Genomic DNA, 14,476 nt, shown 5'->3' on the forward strand with positions numbered 1-14,476 from the left:
AAAAAAAAAAAAAAAAAAAAACACCAAAACTTAAAGCAGGGCAAAAGCAAAACAATAAATAAATAAAAATAAAGCAGTACATAATGGTACATACTTGTAATCCTAGATGCTGAAGAAGTTGAAGGATTTCAAGGCTAGCACAGACAATTTAATACTATCTCAAAACAAAAAATATATACTCAGATCAAAAGGCTAGGGTACGCTTAAAGCCCTGGGTCTGAGTCCAAAATCTGCTCTTTTACTGATAAATAGTTATTAACAAGATGTATGTGATCCTCTTGTCATTGTTTTATCAATAATGTGAGATTGATTATGTCCCCCTCCCCCCCAAAAAAGGAAAGAAAAATGTGTGGAATAGGAAAGAACTTGGGAAGGAACCCAGTGCTGTGGTCTGGAGCACAGGCCTATCTGGCTACTTGGACTCAGTTCCCAGCTCTTCCTCTCCACCACGGTGACTGGGCTTCTCAGCTCCTCTAAGCCTCTGTCTGCTTTCTTATCTTTCCATTGGTGGTACAGCAGAATTTACCTTCTGGGGTTTTGGAGAGGATTTAGCTCGGTGCCCAGCGCATGGTAAACACTCGGTGTTGGCTTTCTCTTATCGGAACATGAGTCATTATGCTTAGTTGGTTTTCGTTGAGCCCTGTACCCTTACTTCTCTGAATAGAACGCCAATCCAACTCTACCCTCATCTGTTTTTGCAGAGGATGTGGATCCCTCAGTTGGTCGCTTCCGGAACATGGTGCAAACGGCAGTGGTTCCTGTCAAGGTAGGAAGTACATGGTAGCAGTATTTTAAAGGCCTAGATTCAAAACACAGTTGGGGGCTTGAGAGTGTAGCTCAGTGGTAGAGCATGTGCTTAGCATGAGTGAGCCCCTGAGTTTGATCCCTGGCACCACAAAAGACTAACACTAACGTTGTAACTACATCTTGGCATGTGTAGGTGGATGTTAAGTGGGTGCATAATTTTAAAACATTCTCCGTTCCTCCTGTTTTTCATCTGTGGGAACACTCTTACTCATGTCTAACAAGCCCTGGATTAAGACAGGAAGGCTGCCAGTGACCAACCAGCTTGGTATGAAATGTAAACTGTGTTATATAAATCTAAGTTTATTTGCCAGAAGGGTGTAGAAGGAGGCCTATTTGCCTTTTGCCTTTTTCTTCTGACTCGAAGTAAGCATCTAGGTGATAGAGAAGCATTATCACAGCACTGCACAGCATCTGTGGCTTTAGCCAGGCTATTATTTTATGTACTAGAATGGTACAGTTAAGAAGGTCAGTCTAGATATGGGTTAGGTTTAAAGATAAAGGTATGAGAACCAAGAAGTAGAAGTTATAAAGAGACTCTTATTCCAAACATGTGAAGAAACTTCCTGATGGGTAGACCTGTCCAAAAGGGAATAAACTGTCCCTGGAAGTAAAGTAGTAAGATTGTAGTAAATCCCTGTTAGTAACAGTATTCACAAAGTGATTGGAAAAACAAAAAAACCCAACAAAGTGATTGGAAGCCAGTGCTGGCTGTAGTGATGGCAATTCAGAAGCTAAAGCAGGAGGGTTGGGAGTTTGAAGCCTCTGGACTATAGAGAAACCCTGCCTCCAAAAGAAAAAAAGCCAGATGTGGTGCGCCCCTTAATCCTAGTACTTGGGAGGCTGAGGCAGGAAGATCACTGTGAATTTGAGGCCAGACTTCACTACACAATGAGACCATATCTTACAAAAGTAAAAATATATACATAAAAAAGTAGAAAAATAAAAAAATTAGACCATATCTCAAGAAGAAAAAGATCCCCACCACCACCACCAAAAAAAAGTGTTTAGATGGGCATGATTATAGGTGCTGTAGAGTTTCAGTTTTAAAGTCTTCAGCAAGGGCCAGCAAGATAGCTCAATGGATTAAGCACCTGCTTAGGAAAGCGCAGGGCCCCAGGGTTTGATCCCTGCTGTGCTGGCCCGCCAGCCACTGAGACCAGATGTGGTGTAATCCCAGTGTTGGGGAGGCTGGAAACAGGAGGATTGCTGCGTGTAGGGCGACCCTGTACCAAATACATTAAAGAAAAAAAAAGTTACTGTATTATTTCGCTTAGGGAATAATGGCACACAGAAAAGTCTGTACATCTTCAGTGTGTGTTTTTTGTTTTCCTCAAATATTTTTGCTCTTCAGTTGATTGAATTTAGATTTGAAACCCGTGTATTAGACCAGAGTGATAAAATGTGTCAGTTCCTGTTTCATCTTTGTTTAGTGAAACAGAAAAGAGTGAAAAGCATTTTTCTTGAGCTTTAGTACAGTCTGAGAAAGTAGATCAGTTTTGTTTTTTGGCGGGGGGGGGGGAAGGGGGCATAATAATGTCACATTTCCCCTTGAGCTCTGTCTGGTTGCTCCTTTATAATCTGTTGTTATTTAAAAAAACAAAAACACAGGAGATAGCTTTACGTCTTTCTTTTTCCCCTCAGGTGTAGTATGGGGACCTTATGCATGCTACACAGTTACTATACCACTGAACTAAATCCCCAGTCTTCTAAATTTTTATTTTCAGGAAGGGTCTCAAATTACCAGACTGACCTTGAACTTGAGATCTTCCTGTGTAAGCCTTCTGAAGGGTAGGGTTTACAGGCATGTGCCACCAGCACAGTTTTACTGTGACACAGTGTATGTGCAGTAAAACATGAATGTTTTAATATATAGTTTGGATTTTCATATATGTATACATCTAGGGTGTTGTGACTAACGCTTGTATCACTGCAAATTCAAGACCAGCCTGGGCTACATAGTAAGCTTTTTTTTTTTTTTTTGGTGAAACTGGTGATTGAACTCAGGCCCTTGCGCTTGCTAGGCAAGCGCTCATTCCACTGAGCCATCTCCCCAGCCCCCTACATAGTAAGTTTAAGACCTCCCTGGACTATATAACAAGCCTGTCTCAGAAAATAAAGTAAAACAGAACATATATGGATACACGTGTATAATCACTACTATAATCAATATATAAAAATTTTTTGCTTTTTTTTTTTTTTTTTTTTTTTTTTTGGCAGAACCGAGGATTGAACTCAGGTCCTTGCACTTGCCAGGGAGGCACTTATTCTACTGAGCCATCTCCCCAACCCCAATATATAAAAATTTTTAATAAAATTTCTCTCAAATTCCCCTGGGCATGGTGCTGCACACCTATGATCCCAGGACTCAGAGGCTGACGGGGGAGGATTGCCACAAGTTCAAATTACACCTGGGCTACACAGTTCAAGTGCAGTTTAAACTACTTTTTCTCCAAAAAGAAAGTTCTGTTGTGTCCCATTTCAGCCAGTCCCCTCTAACTCAGCCCCAGACCACTAGTAAACTGTTCATTACAGACTGGCTTTGCTCTTGGATTACTAGTTTAAAATTGGAGATGGAAACAGGATTAGTGACACATACCTATAATCCCATCTTCTCAGGAGGTTGAGGCAACAAAACACAAGTTTGAGGCCAGCCTGGGCTGCTTAGCAAGACTCTCAAAATAAGAGAGTAAAAAGGGATTGGGAAAAGGCCGCGCAGATAACTCAGTGGACTAAAGCGCCTGCTTAGGCAGAGTGCAGTGGCTGGGTTCGATCCCCGGCATGCCTAGTGGCATGCACCTATAATCAGCTCTTGGAAGGCTAAAAACAGGAGGATCTCTAGGAGTCCATTCTGTGTAGCGAGACCCCATAGACCCTGTCCTAAATACAAAAAAAGGGGGGGGGACTTGGGTAGCAGCTTGGTACTCCCTTGTACAGTCTCTAGTACTGCAAAAATAAAGCAATAATCAAGAGAACTGCAGCCCTCTGCACTGGTGCGTGCCTGTATTGCAGCTGCTTGAGGCTGAGGTGGAAAGATGACGACTGAGTTCAGCCTGGGTGACATAGTGAGATCCTGTTTCAGCAAAAGAAAGGAATAAAAATTGAGCTCCTATGGACACAGGAATTTAGACAGTTGAGGCAGGAGGATCATTGGAGCCCAGGTGTTCGAGGCTGTGGTGTGCTACGCACTGAGTTTGGCGTCAGCATAGTGGCCTTCCAGAAACAAGGGACCACCAGGTTGCCTAAGAAAGGATAAACTGGCCCTGGTCAAAGATCAGAGCTCGGGAATGGCCTCGGCAGTCCAGCCTGAAAATATAGCAAAACTTTACCTTTTATATTACAGAAGAAAAGTCTGGAACTGTAGCTCAGTGGTAGGATACTTGCCTGGCTTGCACAATGCCTGAGGTTCAATCCCTGGCTCCCCCAAAAAGAATTGCATATACACTATAGAAGTATTGACTTTTTATGTTCTCTCAAGATGAAAATACAGCCGTCCCTCACTTATCGCTGAGGTTATGTTCTAGACAACCGCATGATAAGTGCAAATCAGCAAAGTAGCCACATTAATTTATTTTAGTATTTATATATATTTTAAGGCTTTATAATATTTCGTTTATTTATTTGTTACAGGGTTTCACCATGCAGCTCAGATTTGTAGTGATCCTCCTGTCTTTGCCTCCCCAGTGCTGGGATTACAGTCATGTGCCATCACGCCCAGTTTCAGTGGCCAGTATGGCAGACAGTACTGGGGATCAAACCTGGGTCCTTGCACTTGCCAGGCAGTTGCTTAGACTGCTGAGCTATCTCCCCAGCCCAGTTTTAAGGCTTTATAAACCCTTCCCACACTTTTTATTATTTTATTGTTTTGTATTTAATACAGGGTTTACATGGTCTCACTACACAGATCAGACTTGAAGTGATTCTCCTGTTTTCAGCCTCTCAAGCACTGGGATTACAGGCGCATGCCACTATGCCCAGTTTCAGTCGCCCTCTCAGTGCGCCCCGGGGGTGGAGCCTGCACTGCACACCAGGGATTGAGCCCTGGTGCCTGTCTGCCTAAGCAGGCGCTTTTTTTTTTTTTGCAGAGCCAGGGATGGCTCTTGGGCCCTTGTGCTTGCCGGGCAAGCGCTTATTTACTGAGCTATCTCCCCAGCCCCTTAAGTAGGCACTTTAATCTGCTGAGCTATCTGACCAGCCCTTTCCCACAGTTTTAAAAATACTTCTAGGGGCCAGGGAGATGGCTCAGAGGAACAAGCACTTCCCTGGCAAGCGCAAGGGCCTGAGTTCAATCCCCAGTTCCAAAAAAAAACAAAAACAAAATAAAAAAACTTCTAATGTTCTTAACCATTTTCTAAAGTTGTTGTAAACCTACATAATTTTAACGTGTATACTGTATTGTACTGCAAAACCCCACGATATAGTAAAAAATCCACAATAAATAATTTAGATTAATATTTTTTGAAAACCTGCGAAACAGTCTGCGAAAGTCGAACACAAAAATAGCGAGGGAGGGGCTGGTGAGATGGCTCAGTGGTCTAGAGCACCTACTTAGAACAAGCTTAGCAAAGAGCAGGGACCACGATTCGGTCCCCCAGCACCACATGCCAGCCAGCCCCGCCCCCTGGTGGGCTGAGCTGGCCACACACACATAAATAAATAAATAAATAAAATTAAAAAAGAAAAAATAGCGAGGGAGTGCTGTACCTGGACTATCACTCCACTTAGCAGTCAGCATCAGAGTGGGAGGAGCATGAGCCACGATGTGAAGACAGTCCTGGGAATTCCAGTTTACCGTAGAGCAGAGTGCTGTCTTATTTTTTTTCCGTTTGACGTATAACTGTAAAAACTTTGTGAGGGTCAGTGTGAGCTTCAGACCTAAGATTTGAGAGCCATACAGTAGGTTTTCTGACAGAACAGACTAGAGGTTAGGGCCCTTAAGGCCATTTTTTAAGGTTGGGATGGGAAAATCCACACATTCAGCAAAACTGCTCTTGTGCTTCCCCTCTTATACGCTGTCTTCTCTCTCTCCCCTGTCCCGTGGCAACCACAGAAGAAGAGGACGGACGGCCCTGGCTCCCTGGGCCTGGAGGAGGCAGGGAGCAGACGCATGCAGAACTTTGCCTTCAGTGGAGGACTCTATGGGGGACTGCCCCCCACGCACAGTGAGGCAGGCTCCCAGCCGCATGGCATCCACGGGACAGCACTCATCGGTGGCTTGCCCATGCCGTACCCGAACCTTGCCCCTGATGTGGACTTGACTCCCGTCGTGCCATCAGCTGTGAACATGAACCCCACACCAAACCCTGCAGTCTATAACCCTGAAGCCGTTAATGAACCCAAGAAGAAGAAATACGCAAAGGAGGCTTGGCCGGGCAAGAAGCCCACACCTTCCTTACTGATTTGATATTTTTGGTTGTGGAGAAGGGTGGGAGTGGGTGGGAGTGGGGTGGAAGGGTGAACGGGGGAGCTAATGTACAAGGGAGGAAATCTTTCCATGTGTGCAGTATCGTCTCAGAATGTCTCCTGGGGTCCTAACCGTGTGTAGTAAGACTGGGGTGGGCTGAAATATCCCATGAAGCTATCTTCACAACACCACTGGTGTAGAGAAAGGTTTTGTAGGTGGTTTTAAGTGCACCGTTCTGGCTCTTTCTCAGGCCTTCCATTGGCTCCTTCGTCCTTCTCCCTCCCTCTAGTATGAATTTTTTGTTTGTTTGTTTGTTTTGTTTTTTTGGCGGAACCGGGGATTGAACTCAGATCCTTGCGTTTGCCAGTCAAGCGCTTATCCTACTGAGCCACCTCCCCGGCCCCTCTAGTATGAATTTTATATGATGTCGCTTAGCCCAGGAAAAATCCCGAGCTGCGAAGGTAGCAGTAACCTCACCAGGATTGGGCATCTGGCACTGTCATTTACATTTACCATCCTTGTAAATTCCAGGTAGCAAAGGGTTGCCGTGGATCCCACAGTTGGTCAAAAAGGTTTAGCATTTTAGACATAAGGCTTAAACCGAGAAAGGCTTTTTTGGGTCAGTGGTTTTGAGGTCCAATAGTTAGGCTTTTCTCTTTTGTCCTTTCTGTTGGAATGAAAATATGTTGATTTCCCTGTCTATGACCAATACAGATTTATAGTTTTTAACTTACAGTATTGTTTGAACTTTGCCTATTTTTTTGTCAAACCTGAGCACTCCACTTGCCTAAGTTTCTCATTTAGTTCCAGAGTACTGTCCTCTACTCTCGAAGGTATTACTCTTATTTTGTTTTTTGAGACAGGGTCTTGCTATGTAGTACAGGCTGGCCTTGGCCTCACGGTGATCCTCCTGCCTCAGCCTCCCAAGTGCTAGGATTGTAGGCATCCACCACCATACCTGGCTTTCATTGTGTTCTAAAGGTAATTTTTTCCCCAGGATATGACCAGTCAGATCAATTTGAATTTAAAAGAAAATACTTTACTTTGCAATCAACTGACATCTCTCCAGAGGACATTTTTACCTGTTGCTTTGGAGGCTCTTTTCCCCTCAGTTGAAAGCTCTGCTTTCTCAGAGCTCCAAGACTGGACCTGGCTAACAACAGGAGACAGGTAGGAAACATTGATAGGAGCTTTGTACAGAGATTTGTACATTTGTGTAATAGGGCTTTTCACGCTTAATGTGTAGCTTTTTACCTGTAACCTTTATTACATTGTAAATTAAATGTAACTTTTATCACTCCGGTGCAGTCGTGAGTCCATTGCCACCATTGCTGATCATCAGGGACCTTTGTTAGTCTCATGGCTGCTGGGCTTGGAGGTGAAGCTTTGTCCCCATTTTATTACCACTAAAAAAGATGACCCCTGATAAGTGGAAATTCTAACTGGAGTCTAATCTCCAGACAGGGCAGAGGGAGGGAGTGGTACTGGAAATCGAACTCGGGACCTCGAGCATGCCAGGCAGGCACTGCAGCCCTGAGCTAAACCCCCAGCCCAGAGCACAGCGGATGTTACCCTGATCAGAAGACAGAACAGATCTCTTAAGTGAGCTCTGGGCCTCAGGCATTGTCTAGGAGTAAATCAGTTTAAGCCTGGTCACCCGCTCACATGCATCTGTACCGTACAGCTCAGGAGCACAAGGAAATTGGAAGTTCTGAGGAAGCTTAGAGGGGCTTTTGAGCAGGTTTAGTGGAATGAGTGTCCTGCTTCCTTGAACCTCATTTGCAGTTAGTGTACCGTGGGGTGGGAAAGATGCCAGCCAAGTTTCAGTCTCGTGGCTCGTGGTCTTGGAGCCACGGCACCACAGCTGTGCAGAACATTGGCCTCACAGGCTCTGTAAAGATGCGGACGCTCTCTCGGGTGGACAAGTTACCTGCTGCATAAACAGCGTGCTGTTCTGTTCTCTTGGCCCTAAAAGAACCTCTTTGCCCGAATTATGCACAGATTGTTAACTCACACAAAATAACTTCCTTGTGAGCCACTGAAACCCTGCTTCAAGTCTAGAGCCCATGCACTGCGGTGTGGTGTCTGGGATCAGGTAGGGTGAGAGTTCTTGGTCCGCAGCTGACACTCTTATGTCACTGTGGCTAGATTTTCTCTCCAGTGTTTGAAGTTTAAAAAAATACCCAACCTGAACGATTTACTGGAAGTACAGTTTATTAAAGAGTTTAGATTTAGTTTAGGTAAAGTATATCCTTTTTAGTGAGGAATTAATATTTTTGGGGGTACCAGGGATTAGACCCATGACTTTGTGCTTTCCAGGAAGGCACTGTTCTGCAGAGCCATAGCCCTGGCCCTCTGGTGAGGAATTACGCCTTCAGAATTTCCATTGGAGCCAGATGTAGCGGTGCATGCCTGTGATCCCGCCACTTGGGAGGATGAGGTGGGAAGATTGCGATGAGTTCAAGGCCAGCCTGGGCTACATTAAGTTCAAGGCCAGCCTGAACTGCATAGTGAGACCCTTACTCAAAAAGAAAAAATTTGCAGGACCGGGGAGATAGCTCAGTAGAATAAGCGCTTGCCTGGTAAGTGCAAGAGTCTGAGTTCAATTCCCAGTTCCGAAAAAAAAAAAAAAAAAATTTGCATTGGAAACGGTAGGCTGGCGCATGCCTGTGATTCCAGCTCTCAGGAGGCTGAGGCAAGGGGATAACTGTGTTCAAACCCAGCCAAACTGTAAACCCTGTCTCAAACCATCTCCCACACTACAAAAAAAGAATTTGAACTGGAGAGTGGAAATTGTCCTGGTATCTCAAATTTCCAAAGAAAAATCCCCAGAACCAGGGATTGAACTCAGGCCCTTATACTTTGCAGGCAAGCATTTATTCTACTGAGCTATCTTCCCAGGTCCAACTTGGCAAGGTGGTTTATCTCACCTCAGGGATCCAGTCAAGCTAAATATGGTGGCAGGAACTTGTGATCATAACTACTCAGGAGCTTGAGACAAGTTCAAGGCCAGGCTGGCCAATTTAGAACCAAAAGGTAGAAGAACCAAAAGGTAAAAGCGGTTATACATGTAGCTTGGGAGTAGAACTCGGCTAGCTTGTATGAGATTCTGGGTTCAATCCCTGGGAGCACTAAAGTACTGGTACCATGGCTCTGACTTAAGTCATAGTTTAGTGCCCCTCATAGATAAGCCCCCAAGGAGCACCCCAGGAAAGGGCTCAGTTGCCTCTTATCCTTGTCCAGCTCTGCCTGACAACCATAGTTCAGCCCCTCCTCATTTCCAGGATTGGCAAATGAGCTGTATTGCATGCAGGCATGATGCTGCTAGGGGCCATGACCTGTTGCAACCTGGGACACAGGCCCACCATGAATGGGAAGTGACTCTTTCGTTTCCCCAGAGCCCATGTATACTGGAGGTCATCTGCCAAGGAAGGAAGGCCTGATCCCCTCCCCAGGCAGAGAAAGCCTGGGGAGGGCACCTACAGAATCCTGTGGTGTCCAGGGGATCTCTGCTCAGAGTTGGCTGTGATGACCACTGGCGTAAAACATGTTCATCATTATATGAAAATCCTAGAATTCTAGGGTCAGGAGAGAATCATGGTCCTCTATCCAGACCCCTCATTTTTTTTTTTTTTTATATATAAACAGTTTATTTACTCTAAACAGCAACACAGACAAAACGCCATATAAACACAAAGGAAGTGATGCAAAATCGAGACACTAGCTGACTTTGGATCTGAGGCTCATAAGCAACACAGCCCAGGTTCTGAGGAGACCAGATGAGGGGTGGGAGGATCAAGTGATTTTCTTCTTGTGCAGCCAGCTAGAGGCCATGGACAGCTCTGAGCAGTGGGAAGCATGCCTACCTCCGAGAGCGTAGGACTAGCTCCTAGGGGACTTACCCAAGTATAAAAGTTTGTAATTTTACAGCAGTTGAAATACTGACAATATTAAAATAAAAGCAAGTTTTACATAACAATCAAAAATACAAAAGACTTAAGGAAGAGACCCTGTATGAAAACGGGGTGATTTCAGCAGATGAAAACTGTATGCCAGTGGCGGGAATGAAGATGGCGCCCGCCCAGCCCTCCCAGGTGACTAGTGACCGTACGAGCTATTCTAGATTTGCAAAAGGTGTAAACGAGTTCTTGCCAAACCAATCCCTTCCTTTCTGCAGAGCCATAAGGCCGCTGCTTACGAGGGTGCAAACTTCTTGGCTTGTGCTCGAACCCTTTTCTCATATTCCACTCTGTTTTGGCAGTAGATCGTGTAGGCCTCTGCTTGAGCTGGGTCTTGGATATTTGGCTCATTTAGAAGTTCCTGTATTCCTAATAAGATCTGTTTGATCGTGATGGCTGGCCTCCAGTCTTTATCGTCCTCCAGGATGGACAGGCACACTGTGCCTGAGGGGTACACATTCGCGTGGAAGAGTGGTGGCTCAAATTTACATTTTGGTGGTGAGGATGGATAATCAACTTTGAAAAGCATCCGCAGCTTGAACAAGCCTCCTTCCCAGGGAGTCCCCTTCTTCCCTGGGATGGCGCGCTCCCAGTTCATCAGGTTCATTGTACCGTCAAAAGTCGGGATTCTTGGTAGGGGCAGCCACAAAGCCAAATGGGTGGTCTTTTCTCCAAGCTTTTCTCTCCTGGGCAAGTCTGCTGAGGGCGATCCCCGACATATTCAAAGTCCCTGGCGGCCGCGGCCCGACGCGTCCCGGCGGCAGAGGCAGCGGCGCTCCCTTTGTCTCCCAGACCCCTCATTTTGTGGGTGAACAAACCTTGGTAATGAGTTTCATTCAGCTGCAGTGGATTGAACAGCGTGAGTGACACATGGATGAGTCAACCCTGCCTGCAAGAGGCCCGCTTTCTGCGAGGAAGAACAGGGGTGATAGCTCTAGCGGAGCGGTGGGTAGGGCTCCTGACCGACTGCGGTCAGGAAGGCTTCTGGGGGGCTGACCTAAGGAGTGGGAATCAGGGTTTTCTGGGAGGGCATGGTATGGGGGTGGTGGGCAACTGGCAGGGGCAGGGGTCCACGCTGCGCTCCTTGCTGGGGCGTCTGAAAGTCCCAGGAAGAGCTTTCCTTTTACATACACGTGCACACACAGTTTATAAAGACACGCTTGAGTATTTTCACCCTCCTCACCCAGAAGTCAGGGAGGTTTCCTTCACAGGCAGTGACTGGTCAGAGTCAGACGCTAGAAAATGCCCCTGGAAGGGGAGAGGATTCCGGAAACCTGCAGAACATTTACAGTTGATGGCTCCAAATGGCGGAGAGGAGGCCATCAAACAGAAGCAAAGATGGGGCGGAGTGGATGGAAGCCCCTGGCACTTGAGGAAGTGGTTATGTAGGTCACAGAAAGAGATTCGGAAGCTTCCCCCGCGGCAGAGCCAGGGGTGCAGTTCCAGAGTCTGCCAGCAGGTGGAACCCTGGGCCCAGCCTTGGAGCCACTTTAGTAACCAAGGGGACTCCTGCAGGGCTGAAGAAAGGGAAGGAAAAGAATCGGACTCAGTGGGCATCCTACTCTGGGCATTTTCTGGGTGGTGTCCCTCTCAGTTCCCCCAGAAGTCTTAAGAAGTGGGTAGTGTCCCTGTTTTATAAAAAGAGAACTTATAGTTCACCACACAAGATGAAGGTCAGACAGCTGGCTTGGGGCAAAGCAGGATTCCCACGTGGCCCTTATGTACAGGACTGTGAGCAGCCCCTGGCAGCCCCTGCTCCTGAACGCTGCCCACCCTGTTCTCAGAGTTGGAGAAAGACTGCGGTCCATCTCCAGTTTTCTCTCCTAATTGCCTAGCCCTCTTCCATCTCCAACTCTGGACCCCTTTTGTGGCAGGCAGGGCTTCAAGTCCCGCGTCTCCACATCTAGGCCAGATTGAGGCTGGGAGCTCTCCAGAGAACACTTGGGCTCCTAGAGCAGGATGAGGTTCCTGACAGCATCCAGGTGAGATGTGAGCAGCGGCAGTCAAAAGAGAACCCAACCTGCCCGCCTCCGCTTCCCCACCACACGCCAAGGCCCTCCTTCCTGCACTGCGCCTCTGAGGAGCCTGCCTTCCCTCTCCAGCGGCAGTTCTACCCACCGGCTTTCACCGTCCCTGCTCGCCTGTCCTCTGGACCACTCTGGCAGTGTTCAAATGTGCCACTGTTGTTCTCACAGTAGGAAAACAAAGCAGAGACCCTATCTTGGCTCTGTGCTCCCACTGGCTACCTCATATTCTTCCCATTTCTCTGCTCTGCTTTCCGTGTCCAGTTCCTTTCCTCCTTTGCTGCTAATTCCACTCTGGTGAGGCTCAGCCCCAGTATGTCATTAAAACTGCGCTGAGCTGGGTGAAGTGGTCACACCTGTGATCCCTGGCTCCGGGTGAGAGCGGGTCAGATCGTGGCCTGCAAGCCTTGCACTCTTCACGCGCTCATCCGCCATCACCTCTCTCGGCTTCTGTCTCCTGACTCCATCCTGCAGCTACCTGGAGTTCAGTGGTGCTCCATGCCTGCCCCACCCCTGGGGCTGGGACTAGTGTCCCAGTATAAGCATGTCTCCCTTTTTTTTTTTTTTTTTTTTTTGTGGAACCGGGGATTGAACTCAGGCCCTTGCACTTGCCAGGGAAGTGCTTATTCTACTGAGCCATCTTCCCGGCCCCAGTATGTCTGTCTCCCTTACCCCTGCTTGCAAGCAAAAAGAAGAAAAGTAAGCCCAGCTTTGTGCTCTAGTGGTTCTACTGTTGCTGGATGACAGAAGTCACAGGACACCAGCGTCAGACACAGCTGCTCTGTGACCACAACAGGTTGATAAGACACAGACTTCCTGACCCCCAGTCGGTCAGGGGCCCCATCCACCTCTCCACTAGAGCTATCACTATTATGTGTGAACACAAACCAAATGTGAGCACTGCCCAAACCACGAAACAGACCAGTCCCAGTAGTGTGCTGACTTGTGTCCCCAAAGACGTGGCCCTTCAGAACCTCAGAACATGCCCTTGTTTGGGTAAGGGAGTTTGCAGCAGTAATTAAGGGACTCAGGATGGGATTTGCAGGCATTAGAGCAGGCCCTCAACTCAAAGATGTGTGTCCTTAGAAGAGAGAGAGAGAGGGCAAAAGCAGAGCCACAGCGGGGAGCCACCTGTGGATGGACGCAGAGACTGGATGAGGGGTCTGCAGCCCCAAGAAATATTGGGGGTCAGCAGCCTCAGAAGTGGGAGGGAGCAGGGCACATGCACATTCTCCCTCAGAGCACCAGAAATCTTTGAAACTGTGAGAAGATATGTTTCTGCTGCGTTCATTTGTTTGTTTTTGAGACAGAGTTTCACAGTGTAGTTCAGGCTGGCCTTGAACACACCATGTAGCACAGGCTGGCCTCAAACTCAATGCAATCCTCCTGCCTCAGGCTCCCTAGTGCTGGGGTTACAGGTGTGTGCCACCAGGCCAGAGCTTTTTTAAGCCACCAAGTCATGGCTGTTTCTCACAGCAGTCCTTTGGAAAGTAGCACAGTTGTCCTATCCTGGCTAGTGAGAAGTAACTTCTGGGGACCAGGCATGTCGTCAGCGGCAGTGTGCTTGCCTGGCACGCACAATACCCTGGGCTCAAATGCTACCACAGGGGTGGGAGGCAATTTCTTACAAATGATTTTGATAGCCTTGGACCAGTTTCCTCTTCATCTAGATGAAATTTATTCCAAGTCCAAATCATTTATGTTTTTCCCAACACTCCCTTCTTGGTTTGCCCCTGAATCCCCATGTGCAAGCAGGGCCTACACCCAGTCAACCCAACATGCCCAACTGCCTGTGTGTTCCTGCAGGCTTTGGCAGGAAGGTGTTGGGCAAAGTTTTTCCTTAAGTTCACCATCACCCCTCCAGCTAAAACTAGGCTCTCACCTACAGCACAGTACCATAGCACCCACCATTTCAGCAACTACTGTACATCAGTTAAATAATTTATTATCTCTAGTCTGTCTTTCCTCATCCTCTACTTGAATATAAGCTCAGCACAGGGACTGTCATCTGTTTTCTGCTGTATTTAAAGTGGTGAGAAGGATTGGGGAGATAGCTCAGTGGCATAAGTACCTGCCTAGCGAGCACAAGGTTCTGAGTACAATCCCGGTACTGCAAATAAAGAAAGTGGTGAGGATAGGTCTGGTGTGTGGAAGGAGATCAGGAAATATTTGTTGAGTGGATAAGTGAGAGTCAGAGCTGGGCAGAAGTAAACTGAGAAGCCCCTAACCATCCTGGTCATCAGGAAGATGTCCTAGAGCAGGGCTACCATGGATGGAATTTTTTT

The 14,476-nt window shown here is 47.0% G+C and overlaps 1 protein-coding gene and 1 pseudogene across 1 annotated transcript in view; one reads left to right on the top strand and one right to left on the bottom strand.

Moving 5' to 3' along the window:
• The window catches only part of Ppp1r8 (protein phosphatase 1 regulatory subunit 8), a 26,448-nt gene extending 19,943 nt beyond the window's left edge, over positions 1-6,505 (top strand). Inside the window, exons 6-7 of the mRNA XM_004642874.2 lie at positions 702-766; positions 5,855-6,505. Of these exons, the coding sequence (XP_004642931.1) occupies positions 702-766; positions 5,855-6,208 (419 nt within the window). The 3' untranslated portion in view covers positions 6,209-6,505. The remainder of the gene's footprint in view (positions 1-701; positions 767-5,854) is intronic.
• A 3,701-nt stretch (positions 6,506-10,206) lies between these two features.
• Positions 10,207-10,915, bottom strand: LOC101565574 (annotated as a pseudogene).
• Positions 10,916-14,476: the final 3,561 nt, after the last annotated feature.

Source organism: Octodon degus, unplaced genomic scaffold (assembly GCF_000260255.1).
Source record: "Octodon degus isolate 3935 unplaced genomic scaffold, OctDeg1.0 scaffold00163, whole genome shotgun sequence".
Classification (NCBI taxonomy): domain Eukaryota; kingdom Metazoa; phylum Chordata; class Mammalia; order Rodentia; family Octodontidae; genus Octodon; species Octodon degus.